The following is a 21,665-nucleotide window of genomic DNA, read 5'->3' on the forward strand; positions in this document are numbered from 1 at the left end:
ATAGAACAGACAATATAAAGTTTCCATATTAATGTTTAGTCCGAAGTAGTGTATTATCTTCAAATTCATTTTGTGTATTGGATACTACTAGTGACGTGTGGTGAGGTAAATGGCTCAGGAGGCACTGGCTAGTACCAGAGCCAGATTTACACACAATATATGAGCCCAAGGGTTCATGTGGGCATTATAAACCGGTGCATGACGAGTTTTGATCAGAGATGTACGGAAAAAATAGGCCATAGACTTTTTACTCCAGAGTTTTGACTATAAAAATAATTAAAATAATACAATATAATATATTCTTGTATTTTTTATATAGTCAAAACTGTGGTGTATACTGGAGTATGAAAGGAATGTCTCTGCCTCACCTTACCGCATGCCACTGGTTACTACATACCCCTCTGCAACCTTTATTAAATATAGGAGGGGGGTGGGGGTTCTCTCTGACCTCCTTCTGTGCTTTTCAACCCTGATTTTATATCAAAAGGCAAAGTTGTTTACTTCAGTTGATGATAAACATTTTTTCCACTCTGATAGTATACACTATGCTGTTCTCCGAATATAACTGTATGCAGTGCAGAGACCACGCAAATATTTTACTGTATTTCAGGGCAAAGAAAATAAGCAACATTTTCTGAAGTTATAAATATATACTATTTATATATACAGTAGTTAGAAATCAAAGATTGAACAAACATTTAGTAATGGATTATTGGCTGTTTTACATGAGATGCTATCCTTTCATTACATGACAGTAATTTAAATCAAAAGCTTGGGAACTATGTAGACCTATACAAAAAGGTAAGAAAATTATTATCTATAATTTTGGATTTTGGAGGTTTCTGGATAAGAACTTTATAAAATTTAGAGCACCAAGATCAAAAATTGGCTAAATCACATGTACAAATTAAGCCCCCTACTCAATTAATTGTTTTTGAAAGTTCCTCATAGTAACTATAGGAAGAAACAGTCGCTGATTTGGTTTGTGCAGCAACAACGTAGGTCTTACTTGTCCTAGTTTTTATAACTGTCCGGATAACGGATTTCCAGGCTAAGAAATATGATATCTATAGTTGTTATTAATAACTAGCTAACAGCATGTCAAAATAATGGAACAATATACAGTAACAGTAATGTCTGCGTCGTCGGCTGTGCGCGCCCAAATGGAGCAACACTTAAATTGCTCTGTCGGGCACCATCTAGTAGCCGCCAGTGCGCAAAACACTTGAATTCCCTCCATAGAGGTGAGGAGCAGCATTAGCCTTTTATTATACAGGATTATCATTATTCAAACTCGGAGCAGAGTAATTTAGTCTTTTAGATTGTAAGCTCGCAAGAGCAGGGACCTCTTTCCTCATGTACCTTTCCTTTTCTTACTTACACTATCTTATACTCCTTACTCCCTTTGATGGCACCTACCTGTCCTATATTGCCTTGTACTGTAAGTGCTGTTTTCTTGTTTGCTCATTTGATTAAGTACTGTGTAATGGGCACTGCGGATCCCTTGTGGCTCCATATAAATAAAGGATAATAATAATAATAATAATAATAATAAATAGCTATTTGTTTTATTATTTAGCTTCTTAGAAACAAATAGTAATGTTGTTATAAAGTAAGGGTGTGTACACACGGTGAGATCCTTGCTATGCCCGATTTTCACTTGCGATTTCCCTTGAACTCCCCGGAGCCCAGCACCACCGATTTTGACTAACTTTTCTTGAGATATGGACTATGTGTGCTTACGGTTTTGGCTTATGTGAGATTTTGGCTTATGTGAGATGTCATTGACATGTGATATGAACTAGATAGTACACCGATCTAGCAAGGATTGACTTGCCTGCTCAGTCTATCTTTTCTTGCGATGCCAACCTGGCGGGACCGCGCATCGGGATCGAATCGGGATCGCAAGGTGAAAGTCACCTTGCGATCTGCACTAACTTTTCTTGCGATTTTGACTATATAGTCAAAATCGAAAGAAAATATCTCACCGTGTGTACTCACCCTAAGTGTCCTGCAACTCTACATAAATACAAATACATATTTAAGAGAAAGACTACCTGCAGTAGCTCATCGCCCACGTCTTCCTCCTCCACCCTTTTACATTGTCGCCAGTGTGCTAGTAGCCACTTTAACTTGACATAGAGCACAAAGACATTCTGCTTGAAGTTCCTCAGCTCCTGCTGTAGGAGGCACTTCTCCTGGCCCCACGTCTTCTCCTCCAACTTATTTTGCAGAGTGAGGCTCTGAACTTCCAAGTCCTTCCTCCGGATGTTTTTCAAATGTTCCTGCTCCAGCTGTGAGATATAAAGCAAATGTCTCTATCAGTGTAGTCAAAGCCATCCGAACAAACAAATATAAACAAATGGATTCATTTGTATTTTCCATGATAAATTAAGCTTTAGTATTTATAACCAGACTGTTTTACATACATAACACTTCATTAAAGTACTATACTGTGTATGCATTACAGTATGTACTCTTACTTTAAGTAATTACCATAGTACTAACAGGGCCGAAACTAGGGGGGGGCTAGGGGGGCAGGCGACCTGGGCGCCGGATTGGAGGGGGCGCCGAGACCCCCTAACACCCGCCGCGGCACTTTTATAACGTTGAAACCTCCTTCTCCCGAGTGCCCAGCTCGGGGGGCGGGGTTTCGCGGAATGACGCGATTGCGTCGTGACGTCACGGCGCAAACGTGTCATTCCACGAAACCCCGCCGGAGGAGGGAGAAGGGGGAGCCGCGCAGACCGGACGAGGAGGGAGAGGCGGCTGAAGAGCGGCGAGAACCGCTTCAAATGTAGGTCAGCCCCTCTCCCTTCCTCTCTCTCTCTCTCCCTCCACCACCGTCCTGCCGCAATGTGTAAAATGGGGACCTGTGCCTGCCGCAATGTGTAAAATGGGGACCTGTGCCTGCCTCAATGTGTAAAATGGGGACACTTTTTCCTGCCACAATGTGTAAAATGGGGACACTTGCCAGCGTACTGTGTAAAATGGGGACCTGTGCCTGCCTCAATGTGTAAAATGGGGACACTTTTTCCTGCCACAATGTGTAAAATGGGGACACTTGCCAGCGTACTGTGTAAAATGGGGACCTGTGCCTGCCGCAATGTGTAAAATGGGGACACTTGCCAGCGTACTGTGTAAAATGGGGACCTGTGCCTGCCGCAATGTGTAAAATGGGGACACTTTTTCCTGCCGCAATGTGTAAAATGGGGACCTGTGCCTGCCGCAATGTGTAAAATGGGGACACTTTTTCCTGCCGCAATGTGTAAAATGGGGACCTGTGCCTGCCGCAATGTGTAAAATGGGGACACTTTTTCCTGCCGCAATGTGTAAAATGGTGACACTTTTTCCTGCCGCAATGTGTAAAATGGGGACACTTTCCTGCCGCAATGTGTAAAATGGGGACACTTGCCAGCGTACTGTGTAAAATGGGGACACGTGCCTGCCGCAATGTGTCAAATGGGGACACTTTTTCCTGCCGCAATGTGTAAAATGGGGACACTTGCCAGCGTACTGTGTAAAATGGGGACACGTGCCTGCCGCAATGTGTAAAATGGGGACACTTTTTCCTGCCGCAATGTGTAAAATGGGGACACCTGTCTGCCGCAATGTGTAAAATGGGGTCACCTGTCTGCCGCAATGTGTAAAAATAAGAATTTACTTACCGATAATTCTATTTCTCGGAGTCCGTAGTGGATGCTGGGGTTCCTGAAAGGACCATGGGGAATAGCGGCTCCGCAGGAGACAGGGCACAAAAAGTAAAGCTTTAGGATCAGGTGGTGTGCACTGGCTCCTCCCCCTATGACCCTCCTCCAAGCCTCAGTTAGGATACTGTGCCCGGACGAGCGTACACAATAAGGAAGGATTTTGAATCCCGGGTAAGACTCATACCAGCCACACCAATCACACTGTACAACCTGTGATCTGAACCCAGTTAACAGTATGATAACAGCGGAGCCTCTGAAAAGATGGCTCACAACAATAATAACCCGATTTTTGTAACTATGTACAAGTATTGCAGATAATCCGCACTTGGGATGGGCGCCCAGCATCCACTACGGACTCCGAGAAATAGAATTATCGGTAAGTAAATTCTTATTTTCTCTATCGTCCTAGTGGATGCTGGGGTTCCTGAAAGGACCATGGGGATAATACCAAAGCTCCCAAACGGGCGGGAGAGTGCGGATGACTCTGCAGCACCGAATGAGAGAACTCCAGGTCCTCCTTAGCCAGGGTATCAAATTTGTAGGATTTTACCAACGTGTTTGCCCCTGACTAAATAGCCGCTCGGCAAAGTTGTAAAGCCGAGACCCCTCGGGCAGCCGCCCAAGATAAGCCCACCTTCCTTGTGGAATGGGCATTTACATATTTTGGCTGTGGCAGGCCTGCCACAGAATGTGCAAGCTGAATTGTATTACACATCCAACTAGCAATAGTCTGCTTAGAAGCAAGAGCACCCAGTTTGTTGGGTGCATACAGGATAACAGCAAGTCAGTTTTCCTGACTCCAGCCGTCCTGGAACCTATATTTACAGGGCCCTGACAACATCTAGCAACCTGGAGTCCTCCAAGTCCCTAGTAGGCGCAAGGCACCAAAATAAGCTGGTTCAGGTGAAACACTGACACCACCTTAGGGAGAGAACTGGGGACGAGTCCGCAGCTCTGCCCTGTCCAAATGGACAACCAGATATGGGCTTTTTTGAGAAAAAAACCACCAATTTGACACTCGCCTGGTCCAGGCCAGGGCCAAGAGCATGGTCACTTTTCATGTGAGATGCTTCAAATCCACAGATTTGACTGGTTTTAAACCAATGTGATTTGAGGAATCCCAGAACTACGTTGAGATCCCACAGTGCCACTGGAGGCACAAAAGGGGGTTGTATATGCAATACTCCCTTGACAAACTTCTGGACTTCAGGAACTGAAGCCACTTCTTTCTGGAAGAAAATCGACAGGGCCGAAATTTGAACCTTAATGGACCCCAATTTGAGGCCCATAGACACTCCTGTTTGCAGGAAATGCAGGAATCGACCGAGTTGAAATTTCTTCGTGGGGCCTTTCTGGCCTCACACCACGCAACATATTTTTGCCACATGTGGTGATAATGTTGTGCGGTCACCTCCTTTCTGGCTTTGACCAGGGTAGGAATGACCTCTTCCGGAATGCCTTTTTCCCTTAGGATCCGGCGTTCCACCGCCATGCCGTCAAACGCAGCTGCGGTAAGTCTTGGAACAGACATGGTACTTGCTGAAACAAGTCCCTTCTTAGCGGCAGAGGCCATAAGTCCTCTGTGAGCATCTCTTGAAGTTCCGGGTACCAAGTCCTTCTTGGCCAATCCGGAGCCATGAGTATAGTTCTTACTCCTCTACGTCTTATAAGTCTCAGTACCTTAGGTATGAGAAGCAGAGGATGGAACACATACACCGACTGGTACATCCATGGTGTTACCAGAACGTCCACAGCTATTGCCTGAGGGTCTCTTAACCTGGCGCAATACCTGTCCCGTTTTTTGTTCAGACGGGACGCCATCATGTCCACCTTTGGTATTTCCCAACGGTTTACAATCATGTGGAAAACTTCCCGATGAAGTTTCCACTCTGCCGGGTGGAGGTCGTGCCTGCTGAGGAAGTCTGCTTCCCAGTTTCCATTCCCGGAATGAAACACTGCTGACAGTGCTATCACATGATTTTCCGCCCAGCGAAAAGTCCTTGCAGTTTTTGCCATTGCCCTCCTGCTTCTTGTGCCGCCCTGTCTATTTACGTGGGCGACTGCCGTGATGTTTTTCCCACTGGATCAATACCGGCTGACCTTGAAGCAGAGGTCTTGCTAAGCTTAGAGTATTATAAATTTACCCTTAGCTCCAGTATATTTATGTGGAGAAAAGTCTCCAGACTTGATCACACTCCCTGGAAATTTTTTTCCTTGTGTGACTGCTCCCCAGCCTCTCGGGCTGGCCTCCGTGGTCACCAGCATCCAATCCTGAATGCCGAATCTGCGGCCCTCTAGAAGATGAGCACTCTGTAACCACCACAGGAGAGACACCCTTGTCTTTGGATATAGGATTATCCGCTGATGCATCTGAAGATGCGATCCGGACCATTTGTCCAGCAGATCCCACTGAAAAATTCTTGCGTGAAATCTGCCGAATGGAATTGCTTCGTAGGAAGTCACCATCTTTACCAGGACCCTTGTGCAATGATGCACTGATTTTAGGAGGTTCCTGACTAGCTCGGATAACTCCCTGGCTTTCTCTTCCGGGAGAAACACCTTTTTCTGGACTGTGTCCAGAATCATCCCTAGGCACAGCAGACTTGTCGTCGGGATCAGCTGCGATTTTGGAATATTTAGAATCCACCCGTGCTGTTGTAGCAGTATCCGAGATAGTGCTACTCCGACCTCCAACTGTTCCCTGGACTTTGCCCTTATCAGGAGATCGTCCAAGTAAGGGATAATTAAGACGCCTTTTCTTCGAAGAAGAATCATCATTTCGGCCATTACCTTGGTAAAGACCCGGGGTGCCGTGGACAATCCAAACGGCAGCGTCTGAAACTGATAGTGACAGTTCTGTACCACGAACCTGAGGTACCCTTAGTGAGAAGGGCAAATTTTGGACATGGAGGTAAGTATCCCTGATGTCTCGGGACACTATATAGTCCCCTTCTTCCTGGTTCGTTATCACTGCTCTGAGTGACTCCATCTTGATTTGAACCTTTGTAAGTGTTCAAATTTTTTTAGATTTAGAATAGGTCTCACCTAGCCTTCTGGCTTCAGTACCACAATATAATGTGGAATAATACCCCTTTTCTTGTTGTAGGAGGGGTAATTTGATTATCACCTGCTGGGAATACAGCTTGTGAATTGTTTCCCATACTGCCTCCTTGTCGGAGGGAGACCTTGGTAAACCAGACTTCAGGAGCCTGCGAAGGGGAAACGTCTCGACATTCCAATCTGTACCCCTGGGATACTACATGTAGGATCCAGGGGTCCTGTACGGTCCCAGCGTCATGCTGAGAGCTTGGCAGAAGCGGTGGAACGCTTCTGTTCCTGGGAATGGGCTGCCTGCTGCAGTCTTCTTCCCTTTCCTCTATCCCTGGGCAGATATGACTCTTATAGGGACGAAAGGACTGAGGCTGAAAAGACGGTGTCTTTTTCTGCAGAGATGTGACTTAGGGTAAAAACGGTGGATTTTCCAGCAGTTGCCGTGGCCACCAGGTCCGATGGACCGACCCCAAATAACTCCTCTTCCTTTATACGGCAATACACCTTTGTGCCGTTTGGAATCTGCATCACCTGACCACTGTCGTGTCTATAAACATCTTCTGGCAGATATGGACATCGCACTTACTCTTGATGCCAGAGTGCAAATATCCCTCTGTGCATCTCGCATATATAGAAAATGCATCCTTTAAATGCTCTATAGTCAATAAAATACTGTCCCTGTCAAGGGTATCAATATTTTTAGTCAGGGAATCCGACCAAGCCACCCCAGCTCTGCACATCCAGGCTGAGGCGATCGCTGGTCGCAGTATAACACCAGTATGTGTGTATATACTTTTTATGATATTTTCCAGCCTCCTGTCAGCTGGCTCCTTGAGGACGGCCCTATCTATAGACGGTACCGCCACTTGTTTTGATAAGCGTGTGAGCGCCTTATCCACCCTAAGGGGTGTTTCCCAATGCGCCCTAACTTCTGGCGGGAAAGGGTATACCGCCCATAATTTTCTATCGGGGGGAACCCACGCATCATCACACACTTCATTTAATTTATCTGATTCAGGAAAAACTACGGTAGTTTTTTCACATCCCACATAATACCCTCTTTTGTGGTACTTGTAGTATCAGAAATATGTAACACCTCCTTCATTGCCCTTAACGTGTGGCCCTAATAAGGAATACGTTTGTTTATTCACCGTCGACACTGGATTCAGTGTCCGTGTCGACCGACTAAAGTAAACGGGCGTTTTAAAACCCCTGACGGTGTTTCTGAGACGTCTGGACCGGTACTAATTGTTTGTCGGCCGTCTCATGTCGTCAACCGACCTTGCAGCGTGTTGACATTATCACGTAATTCCCTAAATAAGCCATCCTTTCCGGTGTCGACTCCCTAGAGAGTGACATCACCATTACAGGCAATTGCTCCGCCTCCTCACCAACATCGTCCTCATACATGTCGACACACACGTACCGACACACAGCACACACACAGGGAATGCTCTGATAGAGGACAGGACCCACTAGCCCTTTGGAGAGACAGAGGGAGAGTTTGCCAGCACACACCAAAAACGCTATAATTATATAGGGACAACCTTATATAAGTGTTTTCCCTTATAGCATCTTTTATATACTTCTAACGCCAAAATTAGTGCCCCCCCTCTCTGTTTTAACCCTGTTTCTGTAGTGCAGTGCAGGGGAGAGCCTGGGAGCCTTCCCTCCAGCCTTTCTGTGAGGGAAAATGGCGCTGTGTGCTGAGGAGATAGGCCCCCCCCCTTTTTCGGCGGGCTCGTCTCCCGCTCTTTAATGGATTCTGGCAGGGGTTAAATATCTCCATATAGCCCCCGGAGGCTATATGTGAGGTATTTTTAGCCAAAAAAGGTTTTCATTTGCCTCCCAGGGCGCCCCCCTCCCAGCGCCCTGCACCCTCAGTGACTGCCGTGTGAAGTGTGCTGAGAGGAAATGGCGCACAGCTGCAGTGCTGTGCGCTACCTTAAGAAGACTGAGGAGTCTTCTGCCGCCGATTCTGGACCTCTTCTCGTTTCAGCATCTGCAAGGGGGCCGGCGGCGAGGCTCCGGTGACCATCCAGGCTGTACCTGTGATCGTCCCTCTGGAGCTAATGTCCAGTAGCCAAAGAAGCCAATCCATCCTGCACGCAGGTGAGTTCACTTCTTCTCCCCTAAGTCCCTCGTTGCAGTGATCCTGTTGCCAGCAGGACTCACTGTAAAATAAAAAACCTAAGCTAAACTTTTCTAAGCAGCTCTTTAGGAGAGCCACCTAGATTGCACCCTTCTCGTCCGGGCACAAAAATCTAACGGAGGCTTGGAGGAGGGTCATAGGGGGAGGAGCCAGTGCACACCACCTGATCCTAAAGCTTTACTTTTTGTGCCCTGTCTCCTGCGGAGCCGCTATTCCCCATGGTCCTTTCAGGAACCCCAGCATCCACTAGGACGATAGAGAAATGGGGAATGGGGACACTTGCCTGTCGTACTGTGTAAAATGGGGACACTTTTTCCTGGATATGAAATTCATGTTAGAAAAGGCAATTTTTCAGGTAAAAAAGTTCTGAAAGAGATATATACATATATATATATATATATATATATATATAATATTTTTATTCATGTATTTATTTATTTTAATTTTTATTATTATTATTTTTATTTATTTATTGTAAAAAAAAAATTTTTTTTGCCGGGGGGGGGGGGGGTGTCAAATGACTACCTTGCCCCGGGTGACAAAAATCCTAGTTTCGGCCCTGGTACTAACACCATCAAGCCACATCCACTGCTGTAAACTCGGAACATATACTACTGTATTCTCCTAGCATCAACCTGATGCATTACCAATTATGTATTAAACTAGCATATATACGTACCACGTGCAAGTAGGATACCTAAGGGCACTATAGGCTAAGAAACAATTTTGCTTGTAATAAATGGGAATCTTTATTGGAAGAGGTTCATTATTGTTTGAAAACTGATGTTCAAAAAACAATTCTGTTTTGTATGGAATTGAACAGCCGCATGGAAAGCAACTGAGCAGAGACATACAAATAAAATGCAACTGCAGCAGGAGGTGTCTGTAGGAGATAGGCGTCACCTGCATGCATCTGCGAGATCTTAGTGCTCTTCTGAAAAAGCAGCATCGTATCACCATAGCAACCATTACGACTCGCAATGGTAGCAGACCTCAGTCAGTATGCGCAAGCTGAAGCTTACTTAGACTGGCTTTAGGATCTGAACATACAGGTCCATGACGTCTTCTTCCGACAATGCAAACCCTGGGCCCGGCACGCCCACAAAATGTTTTGAAGAACGGTTTTATTGTCGCCCCTGCAATGCCTCAGTATGTCAATCATGCACTGGCTAAGAGGTAGCATATTTCCAGCCCCGTTCTGCATATGCCCAGACCCCCAAACATCAGATTTGTACGTAAGCCATTGGGTTCGTGTAAAAAGCCAAATTAGGCCCCATTTGTTAACATTTAATGCGTACTATTATTACTACATTTGATTTTTATTGTATGCTAAAAAATTGGGGCTTATTAAGTTTTCATTCAGTTGTTGTTAAATCAAATATGTGATCCTATCTGCACTAGGATAAGGTTCTGAAATAGCGGAATAAGCGGATCCAAAATGACAGTGAAATCTTTTAACACAGATCTTGATATTCTATGTGACCTCAGCCACAGCTCTCATTTGTTATTCATGATATTGATTCTGTGTGGATGAAACGGAGTGATTCCAATAGATCTTACGCACCATTGATGCTCCTTATCATAGTGGATTTTGAAGTGCTCTTCATTGAGGGGAGTTCCACTGAAAATATTCTAGTTTGCATTACTTATCTTCTGCCTGGAGGTGGTTTGTATTATGATCCCCCCAATATACATACTTGCGCATTATATCGTTGAAATAAAAGCAAATAATAATAGTAACAATAATGTAAAACAATGCAATATTCGGTCTACCATAAACTCAATAGGAATCTGACACTGCAAACTTCATAAGGTTAAAACTGAGCAGCATGAGCTTCAGCCACTGCCACGTTAAAATATGTATGGTATGGAAGGTCGACAGTAACTAGGTCGACCCCTATTGGTTGACAGTAACTAGGTCGACATGGTCTAGGTTGATAGGTCAAAAGGTTGATGACTTTTTTAATGTTTTTTTGGTGTCGTTTTCTCCGTACAGTGACCGGGAACCCCAATTAGTGCACCGTGTCCCCTCGCATGGGGCTTCAGGCAAAGTTACTATTCCCAATAGTAGTCCGCGTGGATCGGTAAGTATGAAAAAGTTTTAAAAAAAGACAAAAATTTTTGAAAATTCATGTCAACCTTTTGATCTGTCGACCTAGAACATGTCGACCTAGATACCCTGTCGACCTAGTTACTGTCGACCAATAGTGGTCGACCTAGTTACTGTCGACCTGTTACTGTCGACCTAGAGACCGGATCCCAGGTAAAATACATAACACAGATAAGTGCAGAGGTAAGCAGTTGTATATTTCATATCGAGTGTTAGATTCTTAGTTTGTAACTGGAGCCGCTGGGCAGGACTGGCTCACACTAGAGTGAATGAACCTAGGAGCATGAATTATATTTCTCCTCATTCTGTATCACCTGTATGAGACACAGTGGGTAAAACTGGGTTACACAGCTATGCTACCTGGCTGGGTAGCTATACTATAACTAACCTAGAACAGATGAGTGCAGTGAATACAGGACAATTTAGTCTATAACACACTAGGTAGGACATGTGTGTCTACAATGGCAGCTGTAGAAACTGACAGTCAGTAATAGCAGCTCTGAACACAGATGACAGGTAGAGCAGTAGACTGTATTTGAATGCACAGGTAGTGCTGTAGGTGGCAGAGAGTATACTGGCGTATATTCAGCTCTGAATACAGGTGGAGCAGGACCTGCTTAATCAAGTTGTAGAATGGGAGCACTCTAGTTAACACCAGAGAATAACTGAAACAGATGCTGGAGCGCAGAAACTGGGAACCGTTACTGTCACAGACCAGGAGACCTAGAAGACTAGTTGTACTGGCAAAGTAAGGGTGGCAAAGAGCAGTTTAAATAGGTAGCACTAGCACAAGAATGGATGGTAAAGCGATGTGCAGCATAAGGATGTTGTGAATGGAAGAATCAGTCTCAGATTACTTCAGGCAAAGTAGCAGAAATTAAATATTTGCCAACAGCCTCTCAGGTCTGCGCAAGAAGTGTGTCACGATCCATGCAGTTTCTCCTCCATGCCTGGGGTGGCGCTCTCTGCTCTGGTGCTCAGCACTCTGCTCTGTATCTACAGCTTGATTATTAGCTGTTACCACAGCTGTGAGCAACACCTGAACTCACTACTTAGGCCAGCCACACAGGCTCCCTGTTGCCAGTTCATCGTGTCAAGGTTGTCTCAGTTCCTGGTCCTGGTTATGCTGGTCTCTACTACTAATTTATCCATAGAACTGCCAGGTTCTACCACAGTGCTATCCTGTGATCCAGCTACAGTGCAATCCTGTGATCCTGCTACAGTGCTATCCTGTGATCCAGCTACAGTGCAATCCTGTTAGCCTGCTACAGTGCATACTCTACCACAGTGCTATCCTGTGATCCAGCTACAGTGCAATCCTGTGATCCTGCTACAGTGCAATCCTGTGATCCTGCTACAGTGCATATTCTACCACAGCGCTATCCTGTGATCCTGCTACAGTGCAATCCTGTTAGCCTGCTACAGTGCATACTCTACCACAGTGCTATCCTGTGATCCAGCTACAGTGCAATCCTGTGATCCTGCTACAGTGCAATCATGTGATCCTGCTACAGTGCTATCCTGTGATCCAGCTACAGTGCATACTCTACCACAGCGCTATCCTGTGATCCAGCTACAGTGCAATCCTGTTATCCTGCTACAGTGCATACTCTACCACAGTGCTATCCTGTGATCCAGCTACAGTGCAATCCTGTTATCCTGCTACAGTGCATACTCTACCACAGTGCTATCCTGTGATCCAGCTACAGTGCAATCCTGTTATCCTGCTACAGTGCATACTCTACCACAGTGCTATCCTGTGATCCTGCTACAGTACAATCCTGTTATCCTGCTACAGTGCATACTCTACCACGGTGCTATCCTGTGATCCTGCTACAGTGCAATCCTGTTATCCTGCTACGTTGCATACTCTACCACAGTGCTATCCTGTGATCCTGCTACAGTGCAATCGTGTTATCCTGGTATGTTACATACTCTACTACAGTGCAATCCTGCAACCCTGCGTTCCCTGTTCAAGCGCATCCTGCTATGGTGCAATATCCGCTACTGAACAATCCTAATGCAAAGTGCCTTCACAGTCCACAGTGTCTCTAGTATTTCCACAGTCTACACCGTTTTCATGTACTCACAGTCTCCTGGCATCCCATGTATTCACAGTCTCCTGGCATCCCATGTCCCCTCAGTTCTCCCTTTCATTTTGTGTTCTCTAGTTATTCCTGGTTTATATTTATTGTTTACAGTTGTACACTGCTTTAATAAACTTGCTATTGTACCGTGAACATCAGTCCCTGCTAATATGTTCTCACAATGGGAAATCCAAACGGATTCTGACAGTGTGCCCAGAAGACATTGCTGGTGACGCCTTTGCTGCTGTGAGCAGGTAATTCACCGCTAGACCACAAAGGATGGTTTGTCGACATTTCAGCAGTATTCACATGATGAATGCCGACATGCCGTCCATATGTACACTAACCATGCTAAGCATGTCAACATGCTGTATGTCTACATTTCGACCATGTCTACCCTTTCATGTCAACATTATATTGACATTATATATTATATAACATTATATTATATAACACACAGTAGGGGAACCAATCACAAGCAACAGCCTCCTGATAACGGATTGTTATTGGTTCTTCCACTCACATGCTCTCATCTTGGTTTCAGATAAGGCTGCAAGTAGAATAATGGAAGGAGGACCTTAGTACAAAGGGGGTAATTCCAAGTTGATCGCAGCAGGATTTTTGTTAGCAATTGGGCAAAACCATGTGCACTGCAGGGGGGACAGATATAACATGTGCAGAGAGAGTTAGATTTGGGTGGGGTGTGTTCAATCTGCAATCTAATTTGCAGTGTAAAAATAAAGCAGCCAGTATTTACCCTGCACAGAAACAAAATAACCCACCCAAATCTAGCTCTCTCTGCAAATGTTATATCTGCCCCCCCTGCAGTGCACATGGTTTTGCCAAATTGCTATAAAAATCCTGCTGCGATCAACTTGGAATTACCCCCAATGTTATTACTAGATGGTGGTAAATCCTTAACATATTAAATGTATATCTATTTAGCCAGGATATTGTTCAACATTAATACAAAGAGAAATGTCTGAACATAGCCATACTGATGTTGGACCACTTAAGCACTTTAAGTATATACAATAATTTACTATAAATAACGTATGTTAAAAACATATGTAATAATAAATGTGCTCCCTGTTTGGGACTAAAGATTCAGTGCCTTAGCCCATGATGCCAGGTCTTACTAATACCCATGAATAATGATATTTGTCTGTATTCCACTTATCAAAACAGGGTGAATCTTCCTTCATTGATTTTCCAGGATTGTGACTGGGCAGTTGGCTTTGTTACAGGCTTGCTTGTATTCAAAAGCCCTTGTTAACCTATAACTTTAAAATTTTCACGTATTTAACTGGTTCCAAGTATATACAGCACAGGGCAAAAGGGAACAGTCCTGATACAAGGCAATTTAGTTTTATTACTATTACAGATTTAAATACCTACAGAATGTTTTAAAAGATACATATATAATTAGAATCATAGGGGGTAATTCAGAGTTGATCGCAGCAGCAAATTTGTTAGCAGTTGGGCAAAACCATGGGGGTCATTCCGAGTTGATCGCTCGCTAGCAGTTTTTAGCAGTCGTGCAAACGCTATGCCGCCTCCCACCGGGAGTGTATTGTAGCTCAGCAGAAGTGCGAATGAAAAGATTGCAGAGCGGCTACAAAATAATTTTGTGCAGCTTCAGACCTACTCAGTGCTTGCGATCGCTTCAGACCATTCAGTTCCTGATTTGACGTCACAAACACGCCCTGTGTTCGCCCAGCCACGCCTGCATTTTTCCTGGCATGCCTGTGTTTTTCTGAACACTCCCTGAAAACGGTCAGTTGACACCCAGAAACGCCCTCTTCCTGTCAATCACTCTGCGGCTGCCTGTGCGACTGAAAAGCATCACTAGACCCTGTGTAAAACGACATTGTTCGTTGTAATAGTACGCTGCGCGTGCGCATTGCGCAGAAGTGCCGTTTTTTTGCCTCAATGCAGCTAGCGAACAACTCGGAATGACCACCAATGTGCACTGCGGGGGGTGGTGGTTGGGGGCAGATATAACATTTGCAGAGAGAGTTAGATTTTGGTGGGTTATTTTGTTTCTGTGCAGGGTAAATACTGGCTGCCTTATTTTTACACTGCAATTTAGATTTCAATCTGAACACACCCCACCCAAATCTAACTCTCTCTGCACATGTTATATCTGCCCCCCCTGCGTGCACATGGTTTTGCCCAACTGCTAACAAATTTGCTGCTGCGAGCTACTCTGAATTAGGCCCATTGTACATATAGCTTTGGGGATCCGGTCTGAAGATCGACAGTGTCTAGGTCGAAAATGTTTAGGTCGACCACTATAGGTCGACAGTCACTAGGTCGACATGGATGGAAGGTCGACAGGGTTTCTAGGTCGACATGTGCTAGGTCGACAGGTCTAAAGGTCGATATGAGTTTTTCACATTTTTTTTCTTTTTTTAAATTTTTTCATACTTAACGATCCACGTGGACTACGATTGGATTGGTAAAGTGTGCCGAGCGAAGCGGTAGCGGAGCGAAGGCACCATGCCCGATGCATGGCGAGCGAAGCGGTGCACTAATTTGGGATCCCGGTCGCTCTACGAAGAAAACGATCCAAAAAAAAAAAAAATCCTCATGTCGACCTTTAGACCTGTCGACCTAGCACATGTCGACCTAGAAACCCTGTCGACCTTCCATCCATGTCGACCTAGTGACTGTCGACATATAGTGGTCGACCTAAACATTGTCGACCTAGACACTGTCGATTTGATGAACCACACCCATAGCTTTGTAACATGTTTTGATTTTCATATGAATTAAATATGAAACAACAGTAGATAAAAAAAAGACAGAAGAAAGGGTGGAGTAAGGGCCTGCAGCAGCTGATAAATATTTGATGACAAGCACAGATTTACTGTATCATAGCACAATACTGGAGCTCAGCATAGACTATACAATTCTATCATGAAGTGTTGATCAGTGGCTATGTGCATAGGAATTACCTTATCTCCAGATATAACTATGTAATTACTATTAATCTGCACTGCTTCTAAAAGTCTTTCAGTATCTTGTCTTCCCACGAAGCCATTTTCTAGTCTGCAGTGAAAGGCATATGCTGGGTACACACATTGGCGACTTGTCCGCCGAGCCACGGATCCGCCAACCTAGCAGCCGATTGGCCACTCGATATACTGTATCTGGCCATACATCACCACTAGGCTGGTATTTAAATTTGCCCACCCAGTGGTGATGTCATTCTCGGTGGTTATTGTGGCTGACTTATGGGGCATTCAGCGAGTCAGTCGTAGACACATACAGATGTACAGATATAGCTGCAAGATATATCGGCATTGGCTATGCTGCAAGGTCGATATGATACGCATGTGATCTACGATATTCACAGACTATACGGACAGATGCACTCTGTGTTATGTCATTCCCAGCCTTCAACTTTAATTGTACCTACAAAGGACCAGGAGTGTGGAAACCAAAAATGTCTTCCCCAGTCTTTTTATAAATAGGCAGTGTGTTGCTCACTAATAACACACTGTAAGCAGTGTGGACACAAGTGGAGCAGCGACAATGATACAATAAGCACTGGACCACAGGCAATTAACCTTTTGAGACCTGGTTTGCTGCGGACATTCCGACCAAAAGATTCACTTTTCTGTAGCATGTTCCTTTAAGAACAAATGTAAATACATACAGTATTTGCTGCTACACTAACCAATATCTTGCCTATAATTCCATGGGGTCTTAATCAGGCTATGCCAAGTGCTAAGTCACTGTCAGTGGGAGGAGCTCTGCTGCACCAGATGTGGTAATGTGGTGGAAGGGTGGGAAAATACAGTGGTTATTTTTAACTGAACATTAGGATATCCTAAGCAATTTGTGCCAAATTATGGGGGGGAAGGGGAGCACGGGGGGGGGGGGGGGGGGGGGGGGGGGGGGGGACGTTATCTGAAAAACTGTGCTCCATGTATATTTGATAATATATCCTATTTATAACTGAATGCTGAATTTCAAAAATATCATCCAACACAATCTATGGAGTACAGTATTTAGTTTGTACATTGCTTAAACTCAGTGGAGGAAGCAATTTGGGAACTGAGTCTGTGTGTAAATGCAGTCTGTGAAATGGCCAGAAACTAGTGATGTCACTACATGATGTACACTGTAAATGAAGATGAAAATACTTTTCTCTAACGTCCTAAGTGGATGCTGGGGACTCCGTAAGGACCATGGGGAATAGCGGCTCCGCAGGAGACTGGGTACATCTAAAGAAAGCTTTAGGACTATCTGGTGTGCACTGGCTCCTCCCCCTATGACCCTCCTCCAAGCCTCAGTTAGATCTCTGTGCCCGAACGAGAAGGGTGCACACTAGGGGCTCTCCTGAGCTTCTTAGTGAAAGTTTTAGTTTAGGTTTTTTATTTTCAGTGAGACCTGCTGGCAACAGGCTCACTGCATCGAGGGACTAAGGGGAGAAGAAGCGAACTCACCTGCGTGCAGAGTGGATTGGGCTTCTTAGGCTACTGGACATTAGCTCCAGAGGGACGATCACAGGCCCAGCTTGGATGGGTCCCAGAGCCGCGCCGCCGGCCCCCTTACAGAGCCAGAAGGCAGAAGAGGTCCGGAAAATCGGCGGCAGAAGACGTCCTGTCTTCAACAAGGTAGCGCACAGCACTGCAGCTGTGCGCCATTGCTCTCAGCACACTTCACACTTCGGTCACTGAGGGTGCAGGGCGCAGGGGGGGGGGGGGGGTGCCCTGAGACGCATTAAAAACACCTTGGATGGCAAAAAAAAATGCATCACATATAGCTCCTGGGCTATATGGATGCATTTAACCCCTGCCAGAATCCATAAAAAAGCAGGAGAAAAGTCCGCGAAAAAGGGGCGGAGCCTATCTCCTCAGCACACTGGCGCCATTTTCCCTCACAGCTCCGTTGGAGGGAAGCTCCCTGTCTCTCCCCTGCAGTCACTACACTACAGAAAGGGTTAAAAAAAGAGAGGGGGGCACTAATTAGGCGCAGTATTAACTATACAGTGTCAGGTCCGGGTGTTTTTGTGAATCCGTTAACCTGGAACCAACCTCAGGTGTAGGTGCTGGGGTATGAAGAAAACAGGGAGGACGAAGGAAGTTCCGTTTCATATATTTATTAAAGTAACAATTCGGTAAGGAGTTAAATGACTAGTTGTTAATCATCATTATACTGAAGTATTGCAGGAATGACAGAAATAATATGCAAGAGAAAACTCAGAAATAAATAAAAGAAATGTTCATGGAAACATATGCAAAAACAAGCTGAAGAATAAATGTTGAATTGTCCAAATATAAACAGGCTTTGATGCTGAACTGCAGATTGTGTTTAACTGGTTAATGCAGACATGGAGAATTAACTGTAAGAATTTGCAATGGAGTTTTAAGAGTTAACTGAGAGACTGTGAAGAATTATCCTTGTAATGACAACATAGAAAAAGTACTGAATTGGGTTACTTGCGGGTTCCGGAGATCACTGTGAAACTGTAGTAGATGGCAAGGTGATGAATGGGTTAAATGCAGAGTTGAACAAACGAACAGCTGAGGGAATTGGAATCCTCCAGACTTTGTATGATAGGCAGACAGACAGGGTAACCTCATGCAGGACACTGGGAATCCAAGTATTTCCAATAGGTGTGCAATTGACTGATAGCACAATGGAGAGCCGGTAGATCTTTGGCAGTGAAGGCTGCAAAACGGACCTCTGGGAACGGAGGCGATATCTGGACCACGGGAATCACACAGGAATGCACGGAGAGAGTTCAGAGCTAGAGCACAGCTTTGATACAACAAAGCACTGGCCCAGAGTGACATAATCCCAGCCTACTTAAAGGCAGCACAAGCACGGGATTGGCTTACACCTGCCCACAGGTGTTTTCACAAGTGCTCAGTATTAGCTATTTGGTCTCCAACATGGCCACCTCCTATACAGCAGACACACCGCAGTGCCTTAGGCCATTTGGTCCCCGCACTCACAGTTCCCAGACTCTGCATTACCTGTGCCATTGATCACGCCGTGTCCCCACACGGGCGCACAGCACCGCGAGCAACCGCACTGGCAACGGATGAACCCCAGAACCCGCAAAGGTGAGAGACCGGTTCGTGACAGTACCCCCTCTTCTACGGGTGGTCTCCGAACACCTTTGAACCTTGTCAGGATTTTTGGAGAAGTATTTCTGTACCAGTCTTGGAGCATGAACATCTTCAGAGAAAACCCAGGATCTCTCCTCCGGGCCGTAACCCTTCCAGTCGACCAGAAACTGTAAACGTCCATATCGGGAACGTGAGTCCACAATCTCTTTAACTTCAAATTCCTCATTCTGCAAAGAGTGAACTTTAGGAGATTTGGACTGGGTAGTACGGAACTTATTGAGAATCAAAGGCTTCAGTAAAGATGTATGAAAGGCGTTAGGAATTCTCAAAGACGGTGGCAGCTTGACTTTGTATGACACAGGGTTGAGTACCTTTACAATGGGAAATGGACCAATAAACCTGGGAGCAAATTTCTTAGAAGGAACTTTGAACTTGAGATTGCGCGTAGAAATCCAAACTTGGTCTCCCACTTTGTAATTCGGTACAGCTTTACGTTTTCTATCTGCAAAAGATTTATAACGAGCGGAAGTTTTGACCAAGGACTTACGTACACAACTCCAGATGCTAGATAGACGTTGAAGCTCTTGATCTGCCGCTGGGACCTCTAGGGCTGGCAATGGATGAAACTCTGGCACACGAGGATGAAAGCCGAAGTTAATATAAAAGGGCGTAGATTCTGAAGATGAATGGAAGAGATTATTATGAGCAAATTCTGCCAATGGAAGGTAGTCAACCCAGTCATCCTGTGAGGACGATATATATAGCCGGAGAAATGTTTCAAGGTCTTGGTTGACTCTCTCAGTTTGTCCATCTGTCTGAGGATGATATGCAGAAGAAAAGTTCAACTTGACATTTAAAGATGAACAAAGCGACCTCCAAAACTTGGCCACAAACTGTGTTCCCCGATCAGAAACAATTTCTCGAGGAAGGCCATGCAACTTGAAGATTTCAGAGATGAACAATCTGGCTAGTAAAGGGGCTGATGGTAACCCAGTTAATGGAATGAAATGTGCCATTTTCGAAAATCGATCCACTATCACCCAAATGGTATTTCGCCCTTTTGATGGAGGTAGATCGGTCACGAAATCCATTGAGATATGAGTCCATGGTTGTTTGGGTATGGATAGTGGATGTAACAAACCTGGTGGAGAACTTCTTGGACTCTTATGTTGGGCACATTTAGGACATGCTGCTATAAACTCTTGGACATCGGCTTTGAGACGTGGCCACCAATAAGACTGTTGAATAAACTTGAGAGTCTTTAGAACCCCAGGATGACCCATGAAGGAAGAGGAGTGAGCCCAGGTAAGCAGCCGTTTTCGAAGACTTGTGGCGACAAAGGTCTTGCCAGGCGGAGGAACTGGAGAGGTTCGAGTCATTAAAAAGGACCTAGGATTCACAATGGCTTGATTCGTGGTAGCATCATTTAATTGAGAAGAAGCAAAGGACCGGGAAAGGGCATCTGCCTTTTTGTTCTGAGACCCTGGACGATAGGTGAGTTTGAAATCAAATCGTGAGAAGAAAAGCGCCCATCGAGCTTGTCGTGGATTCAAACACTGAGCTGACTGCAGATACAGAAGATTCTTATGATCAGTATAAACTGTAATGCGATGTTGAGCTCCTTCTAGAAGGTATCTCCACTCCTCAAATGCCAACTTGATGGCAAGTAACTCTTGCTCACCGATTGCATAATTACGTTCTGCCGGGAGGAACTTACGGGAGAAATATCCGCAGGGATGGACCTTTTTATCTTCAAAGACTTGTGACAACACAGCTCCTACTGCTTCTGTAGATGCATCCACCTCTAGTAGAAAGGGACGATTCAGATCAGGCTGTCGAAGAATGGGGGCTGACACAAAGGCTTGCTTTAAATCAGAGAAGGCTTTGATTGCTTCTGAAGACCAGTTCGTAGGATTTGCTCCCTTACGAGTTAGGGCTGTGATGGGAGCAGCTAACGTAGAATAATTCTTAATGAATCTCCTATAGAAATTAGCAAAGCCGAGAAATCGCTGAATCCCCTTGAGAGTTGTAGGAGTGGACCAATCTCGGATAGCTTGTACCTTACCGGGATCCATACATAGCTCTGATCCAGAAATGATATAACCAAGGAACGGTATGGAAGATACTTCAAAAGTGCACTTCTCTAACTTACAATAAAGTTGATTTTTCCTCAGACGTGTCAGTACCTCTTTAACTTGGTGACGGTGAGACTTTATATCCCTAGAGAATATTAGGATATCATCCAGGTACACTACTAGACACTTGTAGAGAAGATCACGAAAAAGTTCATTCACATAGCTTTGAAAAACTGCAGGTGCATTACAAAGACCGAAAGGCATTACAAGGTATTCGTAATGCCCATCCCGGGTATTAAAAGCAGTTTTCCACTCGTCCCCTTCTCGGATGCGGATTAAATTGTAGGCCCCTCGGAGATCCAGTTTTGTAAACACAGTAGCTCCTTTTACC

The 21,665-nt window shown here is 45.0% G+C and overlaps 1 protein-coding gene across 4 annotated transcripts in view; it reads right to left on the reverse strand.

Annotated features, from left to right (window-relative positions):
- Positions 1-21,665, reverse strand: part of MTCL1 (microtubule crosslinking factor 1) — a 350,167-nt gene that overhangs the window by 65,444 nt on the left and 263,058 nt on the right. For all 4 annotated transcript variants that reach the window (XM_063923490.1, XM_063923487.1, XM_063923486.1 and 1 more), the window contains one exon: positions 2,058-2,294. In XM_063923490.1, coding sequence (XP_063779560.1) covers positions 2,058-2,294 — 237 coding nt within the window. The remainder of the gene's footprint in view (positions 1-2,057; positions 2,295-21,665) is intronic.

Source organism: Pseudophryne corroboree, chromosome 5 (assembly GCF_028390025.1).
Source record: "Pseudophryne corroboree isolate aPseCor3 chromosome 5, aPseCor3.hap2, whole genome shotgun sequence".
In the NCBI taxonomy this organism is placed as follows: Eukaryota; Metazoa; Chordata; class Amphibia; order Anura; family Myobatrachidae; genus Pseudophryne; species Pseudophryne corroboree.